Genomic DNA, 24,444 nt, shown 5'->3' on the forward strand with positions numbered 1-24,444 from the left:
TGAGGAAGAATTCATTGCAGAGCGGATCAGCTAATTTAAACAAATGTTGTTCTTGATCAAAAAACACGTACGACGATCACAAAAAATTACCTTTTCAATGACAGTGTCACCACCAAAACGTTTCACAAACTCCGCAGGTGAGGCGACCTTCAAAACATAATTGATAAACCAATTATTTGATACACTTGCGCACTTGCTGATGTATTTTTTTTAATGGTTTAGAAAAAACATTTTACAGTTACCAAAAATTGCAGCATACTGATTTCAACAAATCGTTGGTTATATTAAACATCCAAGTCTATGTGACTATACGTGCAAATTGTCGATCGGATGAGCTCAAACACCCCCCTGTTCTAAACTTTGAAAAAATCTGAAGCAGGTGGGAGAGTGCAAGTTCATCAGACCAAATCTAGTGAAAAACATGGTCACAAAACCTTCACGCAATGGGTCATCATGTCTATCCTCTTTTTAGTTAGCAGCTGGAGACCGGAATTACTTTGACCTTGAATCTCCTTGACTTCATATAAGTAATTTTTAACAATCGCATGAGTATCACTGCTATCTTCAATGTTCTCATCATCATATCATACACACGTGTACACACATGTACACACATGTACAATGGATGATAGGAATACAGAACGCACGTGTAAAGACGTTTTGTGCAGATAACACGAAACATGCTTTGATGTTTTTACAAACGATATCTCACTTACAGCGTAGTCACGTGATGTCGACGTTAGAAACAATGAGGCACATCATTGGCTCATGAACGGCGTTCAAAATCTTCGTGCAAGAAGCGTGCATATTCAAAGCTCAAAGAAGATTATTGAAACACCTGACCGTATAACATTATCAACAGCATGTGATTAATATGGCCTAAGTATAAGATGTAGATATGAAAAATAAAATAAACCTACGCTTTCTACAATCTTCTCATGTTTAGGTACGAAAACCTTTCATTTTCATGCAACAACAAAAAACTTAAAGCTAGGCTGCAGCAACGCATCAATACTAAGTGTTTATAATCAAGCAGTAAATCCAATGTTTAGCAAGAAAAAATCGCTTCCTGCTTTCAAAAAGAAAATGCAAATACTTCCTTTATAATAAAGAACGTTTTCAATGCAAATAAAGTGTTCTAACTCCTAGATATCGAGCATTTCGAACTATTATTTTTGTATAATACCTTCCGATGAGATATTTCGGCACCAGCAGCGTTTTAAATGTACATAATGTGTTCTAATTCATAAGCAATTGACACATCGAACAATTATTTGTGTATAATACCTTTGTATGTTTCATCTTTGCATATTTATACGGAGCGCGACGTTAAATGTGTACTTCTACGTTTTGCAAACAGTTGAACCTCGTATTTCCACAGGCAAGCATATATTTACACGAAAACGCGTGCAATGCAAAGTTATATCTGTCCGGAGGTCAAACAATGTCGAGGACAATGTTATGTCTCGACAGGATCTGTCACGTTACTTTTGGAGAAAAACGAATGTTTTTCGGAGTTTAAAGTCACATCTCACATGAATCGAAACGTGAACATGTTAATATCTTTACCAAACAACGTGTTTACATCACAAACAAAACATATCAAAATAGCGCAGGATTGGGTGACGACGTCGACAAATAATAAGATCAACACCTTCAATCTTATTCAATTGGACTAAATGTGTTCTAATTCTGTTCTAATTGTAATAATCAAACATCGTGGTGTAAAGTTACTTCTGCGCATGAACTGGTTGCCTTGAAGGGCATAATGTGTATCTGGACAGACTTAATGGTAAACATTTTTCGTCGAATTTGGTATTTTTTTAACTTCATATTCATAATTATTTATCTGTGTTGTTAGATAAGGTAAGGTTTCACATTATAGCAAGAACTTAATAATTCTAATAAATATAGAGTGAATATTCTTAAAAGCAATAAATTATTTTTCATGCCACTCAAATTTTGATGTTACTGTAATTTAGATTCTCCATGTACATTTTCCATTGCACCCCCAGAAACACTAATGACAATGGCTCACACACCCTCTTAAACAAAAATAACAACGGCTCACCACCCCCCTTAAACACTAATGACAACGAATTACCCCTCCTTTAAACACAAATGACAATGGCTCACCCCCCCCCTCAAACACAAATAACAAATAGCCCACCACCCTCCAACAAGACAAACATCAATGGGCAATACAAAGACAACCACCCACGATATGACAACATATCAACCTGTTTTCACTTAAGGATCTACTAAGCAATAAAGGAAACAGCCATGTTGGGAAAAACAAAAAAACTTAATTTAAATCCTTTTTAATTGGTACTGCATAATGTCGGCTATGACATCACCTAAAAACATTCTATCTGTGTTATAACAAACAATTTCTTTCTTAACACAAGTGCAACAAGATTTTATTAAACCTAAAAAACTAATAACCCCAAATCACTGCAAAATTGACCAATGCTGTTGAAATAAAACAAAGCAAGCAAACTAAGCCTAAAATACAACCAAGCCTCCAACAGACTAAGAATAGCTCAACACAGTTGAAATAACATTTTACCCAATCAAAAAATACACAACCTAACCCTAAACAACGTTAAAATTTACTGTCCAATTTATACACATCTTGTGTTGAAAACTCATAAATTATATTACCATGTTTATTGAAACATCAAATGCATCATAATCCATCAGATATTTTTACTAACAGGAAGAACAGCATCAAAGCATAAACTTGATAAGTCTGGTTATAAATCTGGATGAACTTACTCAGACAAAATAACTTTCATCTATATTTTGCTCAAACATGAAAACTTCACATGGTTTCACCTAGCCCATACCACACCCCCTGTCCACTTAGCATGATACTTAATATCAACAATCTGTTTTACGTCGTTTTACGTCGATGAACACACTAATAAATATGTAACAAGAACATTGGCATAAGAGCAACGCTTTTGCACAGCTCGCGAAAACGAATCTTAAGCATTAAAAGCGCTGCGTTCGTATTTTAATGCTTGCAGTTTCCAAACCGATGATTCAAAAACTAATGTTTCCGCGGTTCAAATCATGATAGCATGTGTGCTGGCTGAAAGATTCCAAAGTCCTCTTGCATGCAGTTCACATCATATATATTTTGATAACAATTGGACAGTAGTTACATAACGAAAGATAACATATGAATTGTGTTGTACATACGTTGGCATCTTTCGAGCCTTTGTCAATCTTCATTTCGATGAATTCGTCTTCTGTATCTGATGCAGAGCTCGTCATACTTGAATTTGATCTATCAACGATACTCTCTGTTAATACAACTCGAAGGTAAGAATACGGCCGATGTCACGTAGCAGTTAACAAATTTCTTCCAAATGTCATACAAAAATCACTCTTTAATGAAGAGAAATGACCACGAGAAAACCTTTTAGTATTTTGCACGAAATTTTGTAGATACTGCGTCTGTACATGAAGAATTTAACTCATCGTTACCGACATGACATCCATCAGACCAAAGGGCAATTTTCTTCAAATTTCAACAGTACCCGGGTTTCGAGAAGAGGGTGAGAAGTGCCGGTGTCACAGTGATTTTTGTTACCCAGGCCCAGGCCTCTGGTGTTACGGGTGTTACCCATTGAGGTCTTATAGAGCTCAATGGTGTTACCCGGTTAGCACTATTTTCCACCCAGCAAACCGCCCTTTACTTTACACAATCGGAAATAAATTAAAGATGGCGGCTAATGGGAAAGAACCAAAAGCTAAAAGGAAACCATGCATGCACTGGTGCTAGGTCGTTTTGAGATGGCGAGTAATTTATATTTTTATAATACAGTTTTTAATATCAACATATGAAAATATTTACAGATAAATGTTGCAGTATAAATTTTCATGCAACCACCTTAAGTTATAAACTTATAATCCAGGCTGGAAAATATGTCGTTTTTCGACGATTGTGTAAAATATTATAAAAAATATTAGATTGTGTAAAATATTATATTTCAGAGTAAAGGGCGGTTTGCTGGGTGGAAAATAGTGCTAACCGCGTTACCCATTGAGTTCTATAATAACTGGAGCGGCTATCTCAAGCGCGGCCTTAGATATCTGATGACGCCAAAAAATGGCGGATTTCGTCCGTTGCCGCTGAGATTTACCGAAATTGACCGCTTTTTCGAAAATTTCACAATTTCCCACTCCCTCCTGAGGAAAGAGTGAGGAAAATGTATGTTTGTATTTGGGATTCGGCAAGCAATTTTTTGATGAAATCTTTACTCCTTGGTCTTCCCTGCATGTTGTCAGCAAATAAAACAGAACAAGCTCTGCTCCAAATCATGGGTACTGTTGGGGCTGATCATTTCTTTTTGATACTAACTCACAGAGCAAAATATGTGCAGGGTCTTTTTTGCTTTAGGGAAACTATTTTGCAAATAGATGGGTAAATTTACGATTTCATGCATCAACAAATGACAGAGAAGTATGCAGAAAAGTATTTATAAACAATAACAGGAAAACATCAGTATATTTGGCGTTCAAGTCAGTCTTAAAAAATACGATCTTTATTATGTATTTTTATGGCTTTTCAAGTGCATGTATAATTGCTTTTCAATCGTTGACGGACTAACAAAACAAGCAACTATCTCACCTGTGAGAGGCGGTATGCTCCTTTTTGTGGAAACTACGACATCCAACAATTGAATGATATTGAAGTGTTGGCATTATAAAAACGCCAAAAAAGATATCGTCACAGAATATGGAACTAACGATATCCATATTCTGTGATATCGTGTTCGTTTTTGAAAAATTCTTTATAATTTACTACAGACACCAGGGGGAGGTCGAGAATATTATTTTTCTGCAAAGCGATAATTTCAGCGGAAATACGTCCGTTGGCCGCCATTTTTTTGGCGTCCTCGCCCAGTAAAGTTAGCCGCTCCAGATATTATAGAACTCAATGGTGTTACCCACATGGTGTTACCCCATGAAATCTGTTACCCTGTTTTACCTGGCTAACCCCCCCCCCGGAAAATGCACGAAAAGCCATACCTTTTACCTGCAACATGTCCCCAGTTCGTATGACCATTGAAAATTCGGTATGGTCGACTTTTTAAGAGTATGAATATTAATAAATATTTGTAAACAGTCTTTGAGTCTGTACGTCGTGTTGTACTACATAACTGCAATATTCATTCTGAACAAAAACTTTTGGGCGTATGAATTTGCTCAAATTCAAAGACATTTATTCCGGGGAAAAGATTTCGATTTCGCGTGGTTACATAAATCATTGTCATGCCCAATGATTTCATATAAAAATAAATAAAAACAGTCAGCTATACAGTAATTAAATCATTCGTACAGGATTAAGCTAAGAATTGCAGTTGTTTGTGTTTATGGGTGTTTCATGGCTGTAAAACATTTTAAAATATGTGTATGGTATTGATATTATCGAAATAGTTTTTGTTAAGGTATTTATAAATGTTTTCAAATCCTTTATTCATGCTTCGTTTTGGCAGGTAAACAATGGTACGACATGCCATCACGTTTAGATTGCTTGTTATGTCTTTTCAAGATAGTTCATCATAAACATGATAAGACAGCAAATTAATTCAACACGGAAACGTTCCGAAGCTCTCGAGCTGTCATGCTTCGGCACTTACAGTATTTTTTCACAACAATTTTTACAAGGGTTGCAGCACGTCATTTACACGTGACATGCGCTCGACCAATGAATACGAAGACTTTATTTAGACGACAAATAATATGTAGTTTATAGCTTTATTTTTTTTAACAAACGCAGACTTTTCAACGATAGCTTTGCAACGTTAAACATTGCATGAACTAAAAAGCCATCAAATACAAGATATATTACAGTACAGCGCAACTCAACATCGTATATTAACATAATCTTTACAATAATATACACAACGCAAGAAGAAATAGTAAAATACTATACAAATAACGAAGACGACTCGATGAACCCGAATTGTCAATAACGCTGAAGCAAATGCCTTTGGGGCAAACTTGCGCGCAATTTTTCCCCCGGCATTTAAAGTTACAGAAACCTGAGTAACAAGTCTGTTTACATGTGGTAACATTTTCACCACACTCAAAAGTACATCGTCCAAGATAACACAGTTGTTCGCATGTCTGAGCATTACATATCATCTTATTGCAATTACCAAGACATACTTGTGTACAATTTTCCGAGGTACATTGCATTTTTTCACAACTACCACCGGAGCATCGTTGATCGCAGTGTCTACTGTGACAATCCATATTTTTACACTGCCCACCAGGACAGTTCTGCAAGCAATGGTTTGCCGACATGCACTTCACATTCTTGCAAAAGCCACCGACACAATTTTGATTACATTTCCCCCCGTCCGTGCCAGTACATGTCAAATCCTTTTCACCATGTAGACAGTCCCTACAGGAGGGTTCACACTGACCGTTGTGTCTGTAATCACACTTTATGTCCAAATGCAATCCTGGCCGTTCACCGACGTCGTTAAAAATGCAAGTCCCAGATGGTTCGCAATCATTGATGCATATTTTAGCAGCACAGTTGAAAATACATCCACCTCCTTTGCAATATTGTTTGCAAACGTTCACACTACCACCGCAGGACAAGACGCACCCTGAGCCGGTGCACTCTTGACTGCAACTTTCAGCACTACATGTAAGCGAGCAGTTGGATCCGCAGTTTTGCCTGCATACTTTTGAATGACATGCAATGGAGAGACAAACTTTACCTTTACAAGCCTGTTTACAATGTGTGAAATGACTATCTCCCTTGCAGTAACATCCATATTTATTACAAGTTTGAGCACATTGATTTCGATCTCGGATGTCACAACGAGTCTGGATCTTTTTATTTGGGCCAGTCATATCACAAGATCCAGTAGGACAATATGCACGACATATTTTTGCCGCACATTTGATATGACAGTTACCTCCGGGGCAAATTTGTTCACAGTATTTTACATGGCGTCCACATTCCATATTACAGCCCCCAGTTCTGCAATGCTGAAAACAATGCTCGGAGTGACACAGCATCTTCTTACAGGAGCCGCCAGTGCAGTGCTGTTCACAGTTTCCGTGATTTCGAGAGCATATCATTTTCCTACAATATCCACTCACGCATTGCTGTACGCATTCCTTGGTGGCGGAACAATGAAACGAGCATTTTTTAGTGTTGTCATCCGAAGGATCGCACAATTGATTGCATAGTTTCACAACAGTTCCATTCTCGTGTTTACGGCACGTCAACGCACAGCTTTCTTTTCCATCCTTGGGATGCTTGTGACAATGTTGCGCGCATTCTCCGGTCGAGTAGAGATTGCAAGTCGTTATTTCTCGAGAGCAGCTTGTAAAAGGCGGCGTTGACAGAATGCAAGCAAAAAGTAGAATCCAAGCGTTCTTTCCAACTTCAGTCATTTAAGAATCTATAGTGGAAGAGGATAATAAGTAACAGTTATGGGGAGTACCGATCTTGTTGCGTGGGAGGGTGTGTTACCTTTATTTTGTTTTATGAAAAATGGTCGGTATGTTTTTACAAGATAGATAGTCGTATGTTATCATGACAAGTATTTCATCCATTAACTTTTTTGATTTTGCCTTCAGTCTTACGAATTTATGTGGTATGATTTCCAAAAATTGTAAAGAAGCTTGGTCTGTAAATTATTAACTTTGTTGGTAAAATAAATCAACGCACCCTTCCCCCCCCCTCCCCCACCCTATCGGCGAGTCTCTCGTAAAAGTTGTCTCTGAACATTGCCGCGTATTTTTGACTGTTGTCTCCGAAAGACGACAACGTCGTGGGCAAAATTTATTATCTGCTTTAAAGAAGTTAAAAAAAAAAACAAGTGTAGGATAAATGTCCACACAAAAAGGGTTCACTAGATTGATCATACATACGAATATCACATTTATGTTCTAAAAAATTAAAGAATGTGGTTCTAATATTCGAATTCTGACGACAAGACATTACAAGACTCATACATTACTTTAACATAAGATAAGAAACTATTGTTCGGACAAACTACCAAGCTGAAGTAATATCAAATTGAATTGTCGTAGATCCGTCGTAGCATCGTCGTGGCGTATCGTAACATAGACAAAACGTATTATAGAAAAAGATTATGAGTAGTTTTATCCCCACAACACAATTTGTTATAACCATGTTATTTATAGCAAAAAATTAGTTTGAGACGCGTTTCAACAAACTCGTCAGCAACTTTGACACAGCAAGACTATATGTAACTCAGTCAAGCTGGGAGCATAAAGGCTTTGTTTATTTCCATAGTCAAGCTGCTTGTGATAAGATATAAATGCTAATTTAGAAGAAAGAAACTTGGAAAAGTTGTAAATTTTGAATATTTGTTCTTTGTTTGCACGTATAGTAAAGCTCCATTCAACACATGACGGGCGCATAATAAACGAAAACTGCATAAACCAAACACTTGCAAGAAAATTTCCGAACTTAAAACTATTTTTAAAATAAAAATTTAGTTCTTTGATAAATATACAACTGTCTACAAACGAAGAATATATCGCTCAGTTTTCATCTCAGCTTCTTATTATATCCTACAAAATTTGAAAACTATAGAAAAGATTTCCTAGCCTTTATGTGATTATCAAAACTTTAAACTTTCTGATAAATTGTAAAGGTCCAAATCATGGGTACTGTTGGGGCTGATCATTTCTTTTTGATACTAACTCACAGAGCAAAATATGTGCAGGGTCTTTTTTGCTTTAGGGAAACTATTTTGCAAATAGATGGGTAAATTTACGATTTCATGCATTAACAAATGACAGAGAAGTACGCAGAAAAGTATTTATAAACAATAACAGGAAAACATCAGTATATTTGGCGTTCAAGTCAGTCTTAAAAAATACGATCTTTATTATGTATTTTTAAGGCTTTTCAAGTGCATGTATAATTGCTTTTCAATCGTTGACGGACTAACAAAACAAGCAACTATCTCACCTGTGAGAGGCGGTATGCTCCTTTTTGTGGAAACTACGACATCCAACAATTGAATGATATTGAAATGTTGGCATTATAAAAAAAACGCCAAAAAAGCTATCATCACAGAATATGGAACTAACGATATCCATATTCTGTGATATCGTGTTCGTTTTTGAAAAATTCTTTATAATTTACTATAGACACCAGGGGGAGGTCGAGAATATTATTTTTCTGCAAAGCGATCATTTCAGCGGAAATACGTCCGTTGGCCGCCATTTTTTTGGCGTCCTCGCCCAGTAAAGTTAGCCGCTCCAGTTATTATAGAACTCAATGGTGTTACCCACATGGTGTTACCCCATGAAATCTGTTACCCTGTTTTACCTGGCTAACCCCCCCCCCGGAAAATGCACGAAAAGCCATACCTTTTACCTGCAACATGTCCCCAGTTCGTATGACCATTGAAAATTCGGTATGGTCGACTTTTTAAGAGTATGAATATTAATAAAATATTTGTAAACAGTCTTTGAGTCTGTACGTCGTGTTGCACTACATAACTGCAATATTCATTCTGAACAAAAACTTTTGGGCGTATGAATTTGCTCAAATTCAAAGACATTTATTCCGGGGAAAAGATTTCGCGTGGTTACATAAATCATTGTCATGCCCAATGATTTCATATAAAAATATATAAAAACAGTCAGCTATACAGTAATTAAATCATTCGTACAGGATTAAGCTAAGAATTGCAGTTGTTAGTGTTTATGGGTGTTTCATGGCTGTAAAACATTTTAAAATATGTGTAATGGTATTGACATTATCGAAATAGTTTTTGTTAAGGTATTTATAAATGTTTTCAAATCCTTTATTCATGCTTCGTTTTGGCAGGTAAACAATGGTACGACATGCCATCACGTTTAGATTGCTTGTTATGTCTTTTCAAGATAGTTCATCATAAACATGATAAGACAGCAAATTAATTCAACACGGAAACGTTCCGAAGCTCTCCGAGCTGTCATGCTTCGGCACTTACAGTATTTTTTCACAACAATTTTTACAAGGGTTGCAGCACGTCATTTACACGTGACATGCGCTCGACCAATGAATACGAAGACTTTATTTAGACGACAGATAATATGTAGTTTATAGCTTTATTTTTTTTAACAAACGCAGACTTTTCAACGATAGCTTTGCAACGTTAAACATTGCATGAACTAAAAAGCCATCAAATACAAGATATATTACAGTACAGCGCAACTCAACATCGTATATTAACATAATCTTTACAATAATATACACAACGCAAGAAGAAATAGTAAAATACTATACAAATAACGAAGACGACTCGATGAACCCGAATTGTCAATAACGCTGAAGCAAATGCCTTTGGGGCAAACTTGCGCGCAATTTTTCCCCCGGCATTTAAAGTTACAGAAACCTGAGTAACAAGTCTGTTTACATGTGGTAACATTTTCACCACACTCAAAAGTACATCGTCCAAGATAACACAGTTGTTCGCATGTCTGAGCATTACATACCATCTTATTGCAATTACCAAGACATACTTGTGTACAATTTTCCGAGGTACATTGCATTTTTTTCACAACTACCACCGGAGCATCGTTGATCGCAGTGTCTACTGTGACAATCCATATTTTTACACTGCCCACCAGGACAGTTCTGCAAGCAATGGTTTGCCGACATGCACTTCACATTCTTGCAAAAGCCACCGACACAATTTTGATTACATTTCCCCCCCCGTCCGTGCCAGTACATGTCAAATCCTTTTCACCATGTAGACAGTCCCTACAGGAGGGTTCACACTGACCGTTGTGTCTGTAATCACACTTTATGTCCAAATGCAATCCTGGCCGTTCACCGACGTCGTTAAAAATGCAAGTCCCAGATGGTTCGCAATCATTGATGCATATTTTAGCAGCACAGTTGAAAATACATCCACCTCCTTTGCAATATTGTTTGCAAACGTTCACACTACCACCGCAGGACAAGACGCACCCTGAGCCGGTGCACTCTTGAGTGCAACTTTCAACACTACATGTAAGCGAGCAGTTGGATCCGCAGTTTTGCCTGCATACTTTTGAATGACATGCAATGGAGAGACAAACTTCACCTTTACAAGCCTGTTTACAATGTGTGAAATGACTATCTCCCTTGCAGTAACATCCATATTTATTACAAGTTTGAGCACATTGATTTCGATCTCGGATGTCACAACGAGTCTGGATCTTTTTATTTGGGCCAGTCATATCACAAGATCCAGTAGGACAATATGCACGACATATTTTTGCCGCACATTTGATATGACAGTTACCTCCGGGGCAAATTTGTTCACAGTATTTTACATGGCGTCCACATTCCATATTACAACCCCCAGTTCTGCAATGCTGAAAACAATGCTCGGAGTGACACAGCATCTTCTTACAGGAGCCGCCAGTGCAGTGCTGTTCACAGTTTCCGTGATTTCGAGAACATATCATTTTCCTACAATATCCACTCACGCATTGCTGAACGCATTCCTTGGTGGCGGAACAATGAAACGAGCATTTTTTAGTGTTGTCATCCGAAGGATCGCACAATTGATTGCATAGTTTCACAACAGTTCCATTCTCGTGTTTACGGCACGTCAACGCACAGCTTTCTTTTCCATCCTTGGAATGCTTGTGACAATGTTGCGCGCATTCTCCGGTCGAGTAGAGATTGCAAGTCGTTATTTCTCGAGAGCAGCTTGTAAAAGGCGGCGTTGACAGAATGCAAGCAAAAAGTAGAATCCAAGCGTTATTTCCAATTTCAGTCATTTAAGAATCTATAGTGGAAGAGGATAATAAGTAACAGTTATGGGGAGTACCGATCTTGTTGCGTGGGGGGGAGGGGTGTGTTACCTTTATTTTGTTTTATGAAAAATGGTCGGTATGTTTTTACAAGATAGATAGTCGTATGTTATCATGACAAGTATTTCATCCATTAACTTTTTTGATTTTGCATTCAGTCTTACGAATTTATGTGGTATGATTTCCAAAAATTGTAAAGAAGCTTGGTCTGTAAATTATTAACTTTGTTGGTAAAATAAATCAACGCACCCTTCCCCTATCGGTGAGTCTCTCGTAAAAGTTGTCTCTGAACATTGCCGCGTATTTTTGACTGTTGTCTCCGAAAGACGACAACGTCGTGGGCAAAATTTATTATCTGCTTTAAAGAAGTTAAAAAAAAAAACAAGTGTAGGATAAATGTCCACACAAAAAGGGTTCACTAGATTGATCATACATACGAATATCACATTTATGTTCTAAAAAATTAAAGAATGTGGTTCTAATATTCGAATTCTGACGACAAGACATTACAAGACTCATACATTACTTTAACATAAGATAAGAAACTATTGTTCGGACAAACTACCAAGCTGAAGTAATATCAAATTGAATTGTCGTAGATCCGTCGTAGCATCGTCGTGGCGTATCGTAACATAGACAAAACGTATTATAGAAAAAGATTATGAGTAGTTTTATCCCCACAACACAATTTGTTATAACCATGTTATTTATAGCAAAAAAAAAATTAGTTTGAGACGCGTTTTTCATTATTTTTGACAACAAACTCGTCAGCAACTTTGACACAGCAAGACTATATGTAACTCAGTCAAGCTGGGAGCATAAAGGCTTTGTTTATTTCCATAGTCAAGCTGCTTGTGATAAGATATAAATGCTAATTTAGAAGAAAGAAACTTGGAAAAGTTGTAAATTTTGAATATTTGTTCTTTGTTTGCACGTATAGTAAAGCTCCATTCAACACATGACGGGCGCATAATAAACGAAAACTGCATAAACCAAACACTTGCAAGAAAATTTCCGAACTTAAAACTATTTTTAAAATAAAAATTTAGTTCTTTGATAAATATACAACTGTCTACAAACGAAGAATATATCGCTCAGTTTTCATCTCAGCTTCTTATTATATCCTACAAAATTTGAAAACTATAGAAAAGATTTCCTAGCCTTTATGTGATTATCAAAATTTTAAACTTTCTGATAAATTGTAAAGGACAAAACAACTGAAATTTCAAGCATACATATAACATCGTTTTAATCCATTGGAGACATTGAAGACAATTATTCACAAGACCTGTGCAAATAATTTTGCTATACACACGCACATATGGGCACTTATATTTAAATAATAGAATTAAAAGCAACGCTGGCATGCACGAGATATGTTTAATAATAAAATTGCTAAGTATGTAAGCCCGTTGAAGCTAACTCACTGTTTTTTTTTTGGAAAGACTTTTCGATGAAGCGAAGTTCCTTTGTATTGGAAAATTGACAATTCCTAGAACGAAGGTCCTCATTTGCCTATTTTAGATCCAGCTACTGTTGTCGACATTATTTTATATCGGCATGGACTATTTTTTCCATTCTTCCAAGCCGCCCATAGAAAAAAATATTAAACCTTAGCATGAGTTGCGTGCAACAGACCCCCGCGTCATTCAACATGTGTAGATAATGGTGCCTCTTTGTCGGTAATGCATATTACACATATAATATTAAAATGATGGGATATTAATGGGCGAAATATAATGCCTTAATATGGTAAATTTAAAGGGGAACTCCACCCAAAAATAATGTTGGTCTTAAAACTTTGTCTGTCCCGTGAAAATAAATATGTGGCAATTTTTTTGTTTGTTTGATTCAATATTTTCACAAAAAATGAGTTGAAATGCTGCAGCTAGGGCATCCGGTGCGTGGGAGCAGAAATATGTCAGCGGCTTGTATTGACGTCATATCGTCAATTGCTCCTCAAAGCTTTATGTAAAGTCTTGCACAGTCATAATAAACTTGCGTTTTGCATTGCAAATAGGAAGACGTGTGCCGTAGGTTTCAAGCAAACTCAAACAAACTCATTCGCTATAAAAACATACACGTAATATAGCAATTTGTACATATTTACCTAGCTTTATTTGCATCCAAAAAATCTATTAAATGACATTCACTGCAACAACGCATTTAGCTAAGTGAAAAAAAAACGTATCTCTGATCTTTCGAAGAATCGGCAGAAACTGAGTAAATAGGTTTCTTCTAATAAGGATGATTCGTTTTAAGGCTGGCTAAATCTAATATTGATATATAACGAAGCTTGCTTATCGAAAGGATTAAAAATTTTGGACTTAGTTGAATACAGTAAAAGACATACCTGTTATCTCGACAATCAACTAAACTGCAACGTTTTGCATTTAACAAAACAAAATATTTAAATTTCACATAAGCTATAGATATTTCCTTATAGAAAAGTTTTTTCACTCCGCGATTATATAAACTTGCTTTTGTATACCATCAAGTCGTTTGATGTGAACCTGCGTATAATCAAAACGGGAGAGCGCTTAGTCTTTACACGTGTGCTTAAAAAAAAGATAAATATATAAACAGAAATGTGGCGAAGAGTGCGAGATAACTTTGTCTTGTGAACACATCTGTCATATATTATAAAGTAATTCACGATCTCAAGGACTTAAGTAGTTGAAAATTCTACCATTTTTCGAATACAGCTACACAATATAAACTAACAGTGGAAAAGTATAAGTCTTTTATATAATAATATAAGTCATATTATTACAGACATATAAACATGTATGATCACATTTAATCATCTTGATCAGTGTTTAAGGAAGCAGTTCTTGGTTATTTTGTTTAAACAAGAGAAAAAAAATTCAAAGTTCGTGTTACTACAAAATATTGATTTTGTACTAATAATATTGGAAAGGCGGTTTTTGCTATATTTGACACCGCATTCATAATTTATTTCCACCGATGGACAACTTCAAAGACCTATCGCTAATAAGCGACACAAAAACTGAACATCCTTTATTGTCAAATGCCGCCAAATACACGCCGAGTTGATTAACATTAGCTAAGTCGTTTAAAAGCACAACATAAGCGTAAAATTGCATTTCTATTTTTATAAGGATAATAACTCAAAATAACACCGACTTTCCCTCAAAAAACCTTTTCAACAAGAACATTGCACTAAATTCGGCAATTTACACATCGATAACAAAACCTTTTTCAACTTTTAGACAAGCAATACAAAAAAACTTATTAAAATCTCTTTCTCCAATGAACATATTCACAATAACGAAAAGTGATTGCAAAGAAATTTGAACTCAATTAAAGACAAAGAATATGTACAGCTGTAGGAGAAACGTCGGTTATACACTATACACGTATATTCTCTACAATGATGCAAATATCCAATCAAGAATAATGCATGTGAGCAATAGTGAAATGCTTAATAAACCGCATAATGTTGAAGCAGAGGATCGTGAAAAATTATTTCATCAAACGGACTACAATATTCATGATAAATCGCCAGTACAAGGAATGATTTCAATTACAACAACGTCTACTGTACACGGTGTTATAAACATTTTAAGGCAACGGGAAGGATTAACGTAAAAACAATAATTTCAAGAGATATTGGCCTATTTAATAAGGGATCATTCACACTTCTGTATCATCGCAAATGCGTTGACTGAAATCTGAAATAACGTTCGAACCATTTTCCTTTAAGGCTTTTCTATAATAAATGCAAGTTATACAACGCAAATATTGCAAGCGCTTTTAAATAAACTTACAACGATTGTCAGTACAAATTCAACTAATGCAAGTCGTAAAATATATTTGCAATTATAACATGTGTCATGAACTTGTAATGCTAAATCCATAACAATTATTACAATCTCCCCAAACAAAATCTATGAAAATGTGTGAGACCGATAGAGGTCGATGCAAACGCTAAACTTACGTTTTTTACCGTTGTCCTTCGTAATGCATCAGGAATATTTGGTTGGCACAAAACCTCAATGAGAATAACATGTGTTGTGTTTGATATTATTTGTCGCGCTTTACAAAAAAACAAACAACCCTTTCCTTAGATCACAGCTTGCGAAGAGGACGCGAATGCATTTCATACTACGGCGTGATAAGTATAAAAACACGTGGGGAAACTGGAACAAAACTCTATGAGAAAATTCATCTAAACGCCTTTGACTTACTGCTTCAAATGGAATTGGGTTACAAACGGAAACTAAGGGAATTGAAATCACAGATGTTCATGTTCTGCTATCATGGATTGTTTCGCCTATTCATAAATGTTGACAAATAGCTTTGCATTACCATGTATACAAGCATTAAATGCCCGACATTACATATTAATGTTGGCAAGTAGAAAAAGCGCCGTGTTATGAAATTGAGGGTTTGCAAACTGCGTTAGCGTGACAAGCACGCGCAACAGGAGATGAAATAAATTCCTTGATATAATTACAACGAATAAACGATACAAATCGATTAACCTCCCTACACAAGCGGAGAGGTTAAAACTACTTGACATTTGGATTTAAGAAACTCGAAGGAATGAAAGGTTGTTCATGCTTATCGCACACGCTTATCTGCGTGTAATCACATTATTACAACAAGCAGAACCACTTATTTGAGCCATTATGGAAATTGCAATTGATCGGAATTCGCATTTATGTTTATGAAACTAACACAAAATATACCTTCTTTGTAGATTTAAAGCCCAGAATAACGGCAGCAATGAGTTAGTCTTCACTCCGTGTATAGATTTGTTTACCATATGCCACAGAGATTCAACGGTCTAGCGTTGTTATAAAGACCATTTTCCGTTATTTCGGCTTACTTTACAAAGACATCGTTAGCGAAGACTGAGGAAGAACAAACACTTCGGTTTTCGGGCTTGTATGAGCGCCGTGTCTGTGGATATTAAATATGCAAAATAGCCGAATGTTTGTTAGTGTGTTGAAAGCGATTTCAATTAATTCCTTTTGTTTGGCAAGGCAAGAATTGTAAAGGAGAGAAGTGAAACATCGCTTGAACCATAATCCTCAACAAAAAGCCCTGACGCGCTACAGTTGTGACGATTCTATGAGTTTTTTCTTAAATTTATTTCAAACGTATTTCTTATTGTACGAAATGTTATCCACATTGGACCACATATGGAAACAATTTTATTTTTAAGATATCACACAATTAAAGTGCATGGATCTAATACAGTAATACCAAAGAGCTTAGGGATAAATAGCGAAATATAATGAACAGCACAAACGGCACACTGCACCTTTCAAACTAAAAAAATGCAATAATTAACTATATTGATTAATAGTGCAGAAACAAAATGCTATGCTAAAGAATGTGCTAATTTTGGAAGAAATATCGGGATTGACTAAATTTGACAAGAAAATAGTCACACAGTCATATTTTCATTATCTTCATTCAAAGAACCACCTTCCTCTTAGGTTATATCGCAACGAATTTAAGGTTCCAGTTCATAGTTCTGTGAAAGCCGAAGTTAGGTCATGCAAAAGCACAAATGCCATTTGGTATCTTTCATTGTAGAGACCTACAGTAGAGACCTACACGTTGCCTTTTACCATGTGTCGTCGAAAGGAAATAGTACTTAATGGCACAACATAGAATATAGCTTCAAAAGAACAACCAAACTCTTCCTTTACCATAAAAACAAAGCAAGACAACGAACTTCATTCCATTCAAATCGCCAAGTACACTGACATCAAAGATACTTAACTTCTCTTAGACGTCTTTAAGGAATTTACAGAGAGCTTTTTCATCACACTCCATAATCCCTTAATCACACAATCAACAGTACTTATCGAATTTCAAAGAAAAATTTGGTGAACAAGCTCTTTCTGATTAAATATCAGTAAAGAGCGTAAAGAGGTAAATTGCTGTAATCTGGGTGGAGCATCTTTCAGCGACGAGTGGTGCTTGCTGACAATCATAATTGTCAAAGTAGACGCGTATGTGTACTCAATGTAAGTGCTTTCTCAAGGACCAGATAGTCTCTTGGCTAGACAGGCTGGCAGTTTGACTAGCATGTCGGCTTTCAAACCCAGATAAACACATGGAAAAAAAACAGCATTTTATGCACTCAAGCGTATTTTACCATGTATATTTAAGAGTGAGAATTTACGTAAAGTAGATAGAACTCTAATGACACGTGGGGTAGTTTAAAAAAGTTCTCGCAAAGTGACTAAATATAGACTGCTTATTCAGCGCAACGACCGTTCCCTCTCTATTAGAGCTGCTTCAAGTCCTAACGCATTTTTGTGACACACAAACAAACACGATACTATCTACATGCATTAAATAAAGCTTCAACAGCAAATGAAGAATGCATCGCTTGTGTCCAACCTCAAGTGCGACATAATTTTACCCACCGACAGTTATGTATAATATGGAACTTCGTCAGTGTCGTAAACGTACACCCTGTTTTGAGATTATATCGCTGAGTAGAAAGCTTGAAACAAAGAAAGTATAGAAAGATTTCTTGCAAAAGGAGGTAACGAGCATCTTTCAAGCAACCACATAATCGACATTGTTTCACCGAACACACAACAAACAATGTTTTCGTGACAAAAGCCAGCAACAGACAAGTAATATTTTGATATCGAAATGCAAGCTTCTGAAACAGCAACTCACCTGAAATATGTCCAAGTTTTGATGGGTGTTAACGTGCTTGCTAGATATCGACGCAAAGTGTTGACAAGCTGGGTACCACCACATTTACTCAAACATAGGGATTAAGCCAAATGTATTAACGTTTCGCAAGCTTCGCGTTATATTCGCTCAACCGTGCTAACAAATCCAGTGTTTTTTAATTTTTGTCGTCAAAAGAAAGTTGTAAATAAGATCTCTCCCAAGGAGGTTATTTCAATTAAACCACACGTCGCACAAGGCTATTGTTAACTTCTGTTCAACTACAATAATATTTGCTGCGATCATCTCCTAATTAATTAACCCTGATAATTAACTTATTACTTAAATTATTGCGATACCGCATTCTGCCCCTTTGATATAGACCGCTACCTACTAAAGGCACCGCTGACTGTCGGACATGAAAAAAAGAAATTCGGGCAGGCAGGTTTCCGCAAAGATGATGCACTTCTTGTATGTGGTGGTGCCAGGATATTTAAACGCGAGATACTTTTGATCACCGCGTGTAGATAAAACTTTTTCAGGGTGGAAGTGGAGAGTTTTCATGAAGAAGAGAAAAAGCTCGATAATGCTTTTGAGTCTAAAATGGTTTATAATTTTTCTCGCTTATTTCATAACGCTATCATATTTCCGATTAATGAATAAAGAATATTCTATTGAGGGTAAAGTATAATTAATCATAGAGCTCCCAATCTTAAATTGAAAAAATCCCTTTGTAAAAATGTTATTGGTCATAAATTTACCAAAAATAAAATCTTACCAATCGATGGACTAATGTGACATATAATTTTGGCTAATGCTGAATCTGCATGGTCACATTGACAAGCAATTTCCTCAAATGCTATTTGCCAATTGTCATATCAACAAAATCGCTCTGACAGATCAATTAAAAGGAAAATAGATCACCTATATAGAAGTATTTCTTAAGTAATACGAAGCTTAACTAGTAGTGAACAATAATCATTCATTTTTGCTCTGCGTTAAGGCACAAATTGCCGTTTGAGTTTGAATTTCATTTTGAACTTCGCTTATTAAAATACTAATTCTGTTTCAACAAGCTTTAAATGCTAGCTTTTCAGTTTTCACAATGGACTCTGAAAAAGCATAATCACCGTTTAACTCAGTAAGATCATCGAAAGAAACAAAATATTTTTTGAGATTTTAACAATTGTACATTTTATCCTTTACTTTTTTAAGTATTCCCTAAAATGTTGTATGATTGTATACGAAAAAATATCTGTGAATTGCCCTTTAATAATAGTCGGGTCACCGGTCACCTCAATACATAAAAATACGAAAGCGTCGTGAGCAGGCGTAGATGCATCGAGATTGATGAATGGTATTGGCCAAATATTCGAAATTCTCATGATCGAAAACTATATTCTCCCCTTATGCTACATGAATCATAAATAGCTAAGGAGAATTAGAGTATCGCATATTGGCTTGATTAAAATCTACAAGCGTTGTTGGGTGGACTGGTAACTAACCGACCAATGACAAATTGAAATTTATGAAATCATTCAAAGACGATTGTGGACATAAAAAGATTCGCAACAAAAAGATAATTTCGGATTTGCTATGGTTAATTACCCACTGAGTGGTTTGAAAAAAAATAACACAAGAATACCGCCTAAATGAACTTTTCAATGTAATGTGTGTACGCAGCAAAAGCGTTGATACAAAACAGATATTATATACGTCAACGCATGAATAAGCGTTTATTAAAGAGATGTTCTCAACTCAAAAATCGTCAAAAAAGCAAGAAAAAAAAGGAAAATCGTCAAACATTTAAAAATAACAGAGAAGCTGCGAAGCTCATCATGCATCATTCCACAAATTCCACAATCAACCGTTTCCCAAGTGATCACCTTTTTGCCATAAATTTTTCGACATTTTTCTCAGCGACACTTATTTTGTAATTAGTCGCGTATTGGCTTTTTTCCTTTCATCCATTCGACGTGCGCATGTCAGCTATCTGCTTGATTGTTGGTCGTAAAAATCTTTGACATGTAAGAAGGTTGAGGTTCAAACTTGGCAATTTTACCACAAATTTACTGGGGAAACCTTATGCACGTGTACATGGTAAAGTTGCTCTTTTCTTGTACATACGTCCATAGGTAGGGAATGTATAAACACCCGAAACAGCGAAGGAGGAAAGTTATGTAGAAATTGATGTCATACGGTTTTCAACCGTGCTAGACAAAACAACTCGTTTGAATTCGCTCTATTAAGTGCTTAAAAAAAGAAACAGTTAAATGCATTTTTAAAAGCTGAAATAAAACACATTTGGTTTTCATTCATTCTTCTGCAACCAACAGAGAGATGATTTTAATTATCTCCGTACAAAGCTTTTTAAGTGAAAGGCAGAACATAGAGCCCCGTGAACTTGAAATATATCATTATAGAAACAGAGGCCATTCGTTTAAGACAAACTTTGCAGGATATCTATTTTGAATTATGTCTTATATAATAACCAGTTCATGAGATTGCGAATTTTAGATAATTTACTGAAACTTGATCGTTTTGAGTACTCCAACGACCAGCAACATGATAGCATTAGGCATTTGCAAAGTCATTAAATTTTCCAAGCGTCATGTTGAAAATCGATTAACCAACAATGAGTTAAGATGATGCATCGCTTAGATCATTTAAATGTCAGCGTAGAAAAGCCGACTTGATTATAAATCGATAAAAACAAATCATTTTATTACCATTGATGGTGATAGCCAATACCAATAGCAGGAGCCTTAATACCCCCAGAAATGTGATCATCATTGGAAAAACAAAATTATCACAAGAATAGAGCAATCAAAACAAACAAAATTTCCATTCCTTAAAAAGGAAACAAGATTTGACACAAAAGTTATCAAATCTGAAGTTGGAGAAGACACTTTACCTTAAAAATCATCTTAACTTTTGTGAGCAACAATTACAAAACGAACAATATCATATATTTGTTGTATTTTGCACACTACCATATAAAAATAAATAAATATTATATAAGCTATAGGTAATCCTTCTCTGCTCACTTTTTTCCAAATTAAGGCATGAAAAGATATTTCTGCTTCGCGAGAAATAGATTGGGCAAGCAGTTTGGCATATTCTAGACGAATATTTCCCACTTTTTAAGTTAGAAAAAGCTTATACTCCAAACGAGATATTTCAAAGACACATAATGTAAAGAATCAGTCATTTGCACAGTCAGATGTACGAGTCTCGAAAACAAAAGCTTTTCTGACCATAAACAGCGTGTTTAGGTTGCGATTAAAGACTAGCTGGCAACATACCTTATCTACGAGCACAGCAGAAAACAGACAAGAGATTCTACGTGAGATTTAAAAACGAACAACCCAAATTACTTTGATGTTCCCTGGTCGACGCGAGTGATATGCGTTGAACGTTTGAACACATAATGAGCTAAATGCAAGAAAGCATCATCCTTAAATTGATTTAATTCCGTGAGGAAACTCCTAGTACCGCCCTTTCGCTTGCCGTCTCACAACAGGTATCAATAATAATACACATTTTGCCGTCCTTTTACATATCGCCAATTAAGTCATTAACAAACATTAGTGTACCGCCAAGGTAATGATTACAAAAGTTTGGTGGACTTCATTAACAAATTCAAAGGCGCCCACTGTCCAACACATCGACATAATGTGGCATTCCAATTACAAATGTTGCTCACTGTGTTATAAGTCGGTGAAAACGAGCAGTCTCGGATATTGCAAAAAAGGAACGAACTTTCCATGATTTAGGGGGTGGGGGGTGGTGGTTGAGTGAGAAATGAGCTGGGAGTGCAGATCAGGTTAAAAATTAAGTTTGTGTTCTATGGGATTGCATTAAAACAGATGCAGAAAATACATATTAAACTGAGTGATCATTGAGTTTCATTTATTATTAATACCGAGTAATACTAAATTTTAAAATTTCGTGACTTATGCAAACACAGCACCGAACTTATTAAAGTCTCCACCTTTTTCATGCCAGTATCAGATGTCATACATTCAAGTTCTCGGCGGAGAGGTTCCCCACAAATTCTAAGTAACAATGACAAGCATTCTTGAATTTGTTCATACATTATATCTTTCACATCAGCATTAGCTTGACTGGACAGTGAGATATCGATGAGAAGTCTCATTAAAGCCCTTAATATATCACCAGCATGAAACGGAATTCGTGCCCAAGCGCAAACTATCACAGATTTCAAAACACCAAGAATGCAGATTCTCCATTCTTCAGTGTCACCATCTCCGATATCCAAATAACTATAAACAACTCGCATCAAACGCTTCAGATGCTTTGCAACATTCACACCTAGATAGTTGACAAACATTGCTAAATTACTGCAGTACGCTCTTCTCATGAGGATCTTATTTTCAAATTCCATGGCTGAAAGAATAATTTGAAAGTTTTCATCACATCGGGTCATTTGAAAATGGGTAACACTCGTTTTGGGTTGTTGCTCAATAACTTTTATAATATGAAGTAAACATGGCTGTAACACAGTCATCACTTGTGCTTCATTAGTATATAATCTATGATGTAATGCATCATATATGATACCAGCTCGCCCATACCAACAGAGTTCCCTTGCATTCATGTTTGATATTAAATGAGACAGAGTTTGAATTCCAATGATGGAATTAGGCACACGGTAATCATGAACCAACATCATCAAAGGTGGAAGAACCATTGAAATGTGCTCACTAAAAAAGGGATGTTTGACATTTTTAACAGTCCACACAAGAACATGTATTGCCACAGGATAATCAGGTAATTTGGCATTAGCCATGAAATCTTTCAAAGATTGTAGAATGCTACCAAAGATTCCTTTAGGGAATGCGCAATTATCATCAAGATCTTCACTTCCACAAAGGAAGCTTGAAATGTTTGAGCAAGAGCAATCCAACATCAACGATTTTAATACTTTGCGTGCAACTTTAGCGCAATCATCCTTAATCCAGAAACATTGTCCAGTTTGTTGAATACATGTCATTGCAATGTTGCATGCAATAGATTTAAGCAGACTTGTTCCAAAGTTCTTTATTGAAACATCATCAGAAATTTTGGATGTTCTTCTTAAGATCTTATGGCATAATTGTATTACACTTGGATATAGGAATAGCATCTGATTTTCATCATTTTTTATTTCATCAAAACTAACTGGCATTAAATCTACAAGCTTCAAGAGTGACTCCAGATACTCTTTCATTATTGTTTTTCGTTCTTCCGTTTGGTAATTTTGTAGGTCTTGAATATTTGCACCAATGAGCCACTCGAAAGGGCAACACTTTATAATTTCTGCTACAATCACACACACTCGTGAGGCTTTAGAAAATTTCCTAGCCTTCTTAAGCTCCTTTAAACAGCACAAAGATGTGTCTAAAAGAGCCTGAAGTTCTAATAGAGCTGGTATCTGTGAAGCAAGCTTGGATATCGCGAAACTTTTCGTGCAACACGTGTGAAACTTGTCATGATTTTGGTAAATATCCAAAGGCAAACCATCACACACAACATCAATTACACGTTTGAGAAAATTATGCGGGCTTAACTTAAGTTGACTTTCGTCTTTCAGCCTTTTTCGTATCTCTTCATCCAGCAATTCCGAAAGAATCACCGATGATTCTTTCATAAACTCTTCCGCCATATTGGAGAAGCAGCATGTGCAGTTTACACTTTGCCGAGTGGCCAGAGTAAAGATTTTTGTTTAAAAAATTATTTGCTCACCAGTATTATACATGACAGAGTCAAAAAGATGAAATTTTACCTGCACCGTATTTACACAAGCATCTTTCATATTTGTTGTTTAGAGTGGTTTAGAGGCATAAAAATGGGCATAAATGGTAATTACACAATGCACACTAACCCTCCCCTCCCAAAAGATGTGTTGCACTTCTTCTTCGACCGCAGCATAGGTCCAAAATAGCCACGTCACGA

General features: G+C 36.0%; 4 protein-coding genes across 9 annotated transcripts in view; all 4 read right to left on the reverse strand.

Moving 5' to 3' along the window:
* The window catches only part of LOC124438144 (acetyl-CoA carboxylase-like), a 28,849-nt gene extending 25,323 nt beyond the window's left edge, over positions 1-3,526 (reverse strand). The window contains exons 1-2 of the mRNA XM_046988135.1: positions 3,208-3,526; positions 91-147 (exon numbers count right to left, since the gene is read on the reverse strand). Of these exons, the coding sequence (XP_046844091.1) occupies positions 91-147; positions 3,208-3,282 (132 nt within the window). The 5' untranslated portion in view covers positions 3,283-3,526. The remainder of the gene's footprint in view (positions 1-90; positions 148-3,207) is intronic.
* A 2,232-nt stretch (positions 3,527-5,758) lies between these two features.
* On the reverse strand, positions 5,759-7,442 carry LOC124438708 (multiple epidermal growth factor-like domains protein 11). The gene has a single exon (XM_046988902.1). It carries the CDS (start codon positions 7,432-7,434, stop codon positions 5,905-5,907), a length of 1,530 nt encoding a protein of 509 aa, XP_046844858.1. The 5' UTR covers positions 7,435-7,442; the 3' UTR covers positions 5,759-5,904.
* Positions 7,443-10,581: 3,139 nt separating this feature from the next.
* LOC124438709 (keratin-associated protein 5-3-like) lies at positions 10,582-21,922 on the reverse strand. 6 transcript variants are annotated; one of them, XM_046988903.1, is made up of 3 exons: positions 18,490-18,807; positions 16,530-16,743; positions 10,582-11,789 (listed from the first exon to the last, which is right to left on the reverse strand). In XM_046988903.1, the coding sequence occupies exon 3, from the start codon at positions 11,779-11,781 to the stop codon at positions 10,675-10,677; it is 1,107 nt and encodes a 368-aa protein (XP_046844859.1). In that variant the 5' UTR covers positions 11,782-11,789; positions 16,530-16,743; positions 18,490-18,807; the 3' UTR covers positions 10,582-10,674. The 6 variants fall into 6 exon arrangements, with proteins under 6 accessions (XP_046844859.1, XP_046844862.1, XP_046844860.1 ...); XM_046988906.1 differs by lacking the exons at positions 16,530-16,743; positions 18,490-18,807 and adding an exon at positions 21,792-21,922; XM_046988904.1 differs by lacking the exon at positions 16,530-16,743.
* Positions 21,923-22,381: 459 nt separating this feature from the next.
* LOC124438705 (TELO2-interacting protein 2-like) lies at positions 22,382-24,322 on the reverse strand. The gene has a single exon (XM_046988899.1). It carries the CDS (start codon positions 24,152-24,154, stop codon positions 22,421-22,423), a length of 1,734 nt encoding a protein of 577 aa, XP_046844855.1. The 5' UTR covers positions 24,155-24,322; the 3' UTR covers positions 22,382-22,420.
* Between the last annotated feature and the right edge of the window lie 122 nt (positions 24,323-24,444).

This window comes from Xenia sp. Carnegie-2017, unplaced genomic scaffold (genome assembly GCF_021976095.1).
Source record: "Xenia sp. Carnegie-2017 unplaced genomic scaffold, XeniaSp_v1 HiC_scaffold_19, whole genome shotgun sequence".
NCBI classification, from domain to species: Eukaryota; Metazoa; Cnidaria; class Anthozoa; order Malacalcyonacea; family Xeniidae; genus Xenia; species Xenia sp. Carnegie-2017.

Coding starts and splice junctions, on each gene's coding strand:
- LOC124438708 (XM_046988902.1), bottom strand. CDS start 7,434: ATGACTGAAGTTGGAAAGAACGCTTGGATTCTACTTTTTGCTTGCATT.
- LOC124438709 (XM_046988906.1), bottom strand. CDS start 11,781: ATGACTGAAATTGGAAATAACGCTTGGATTCTACTTTTTGCTTGCATT.
- LOC124438705 (XM_046988899.1), bottom strand. CDS start 24,154: ATGGCGGAAGAGTTTATGAAAGAATCATCGGTGATTCTTTCGGAATTG.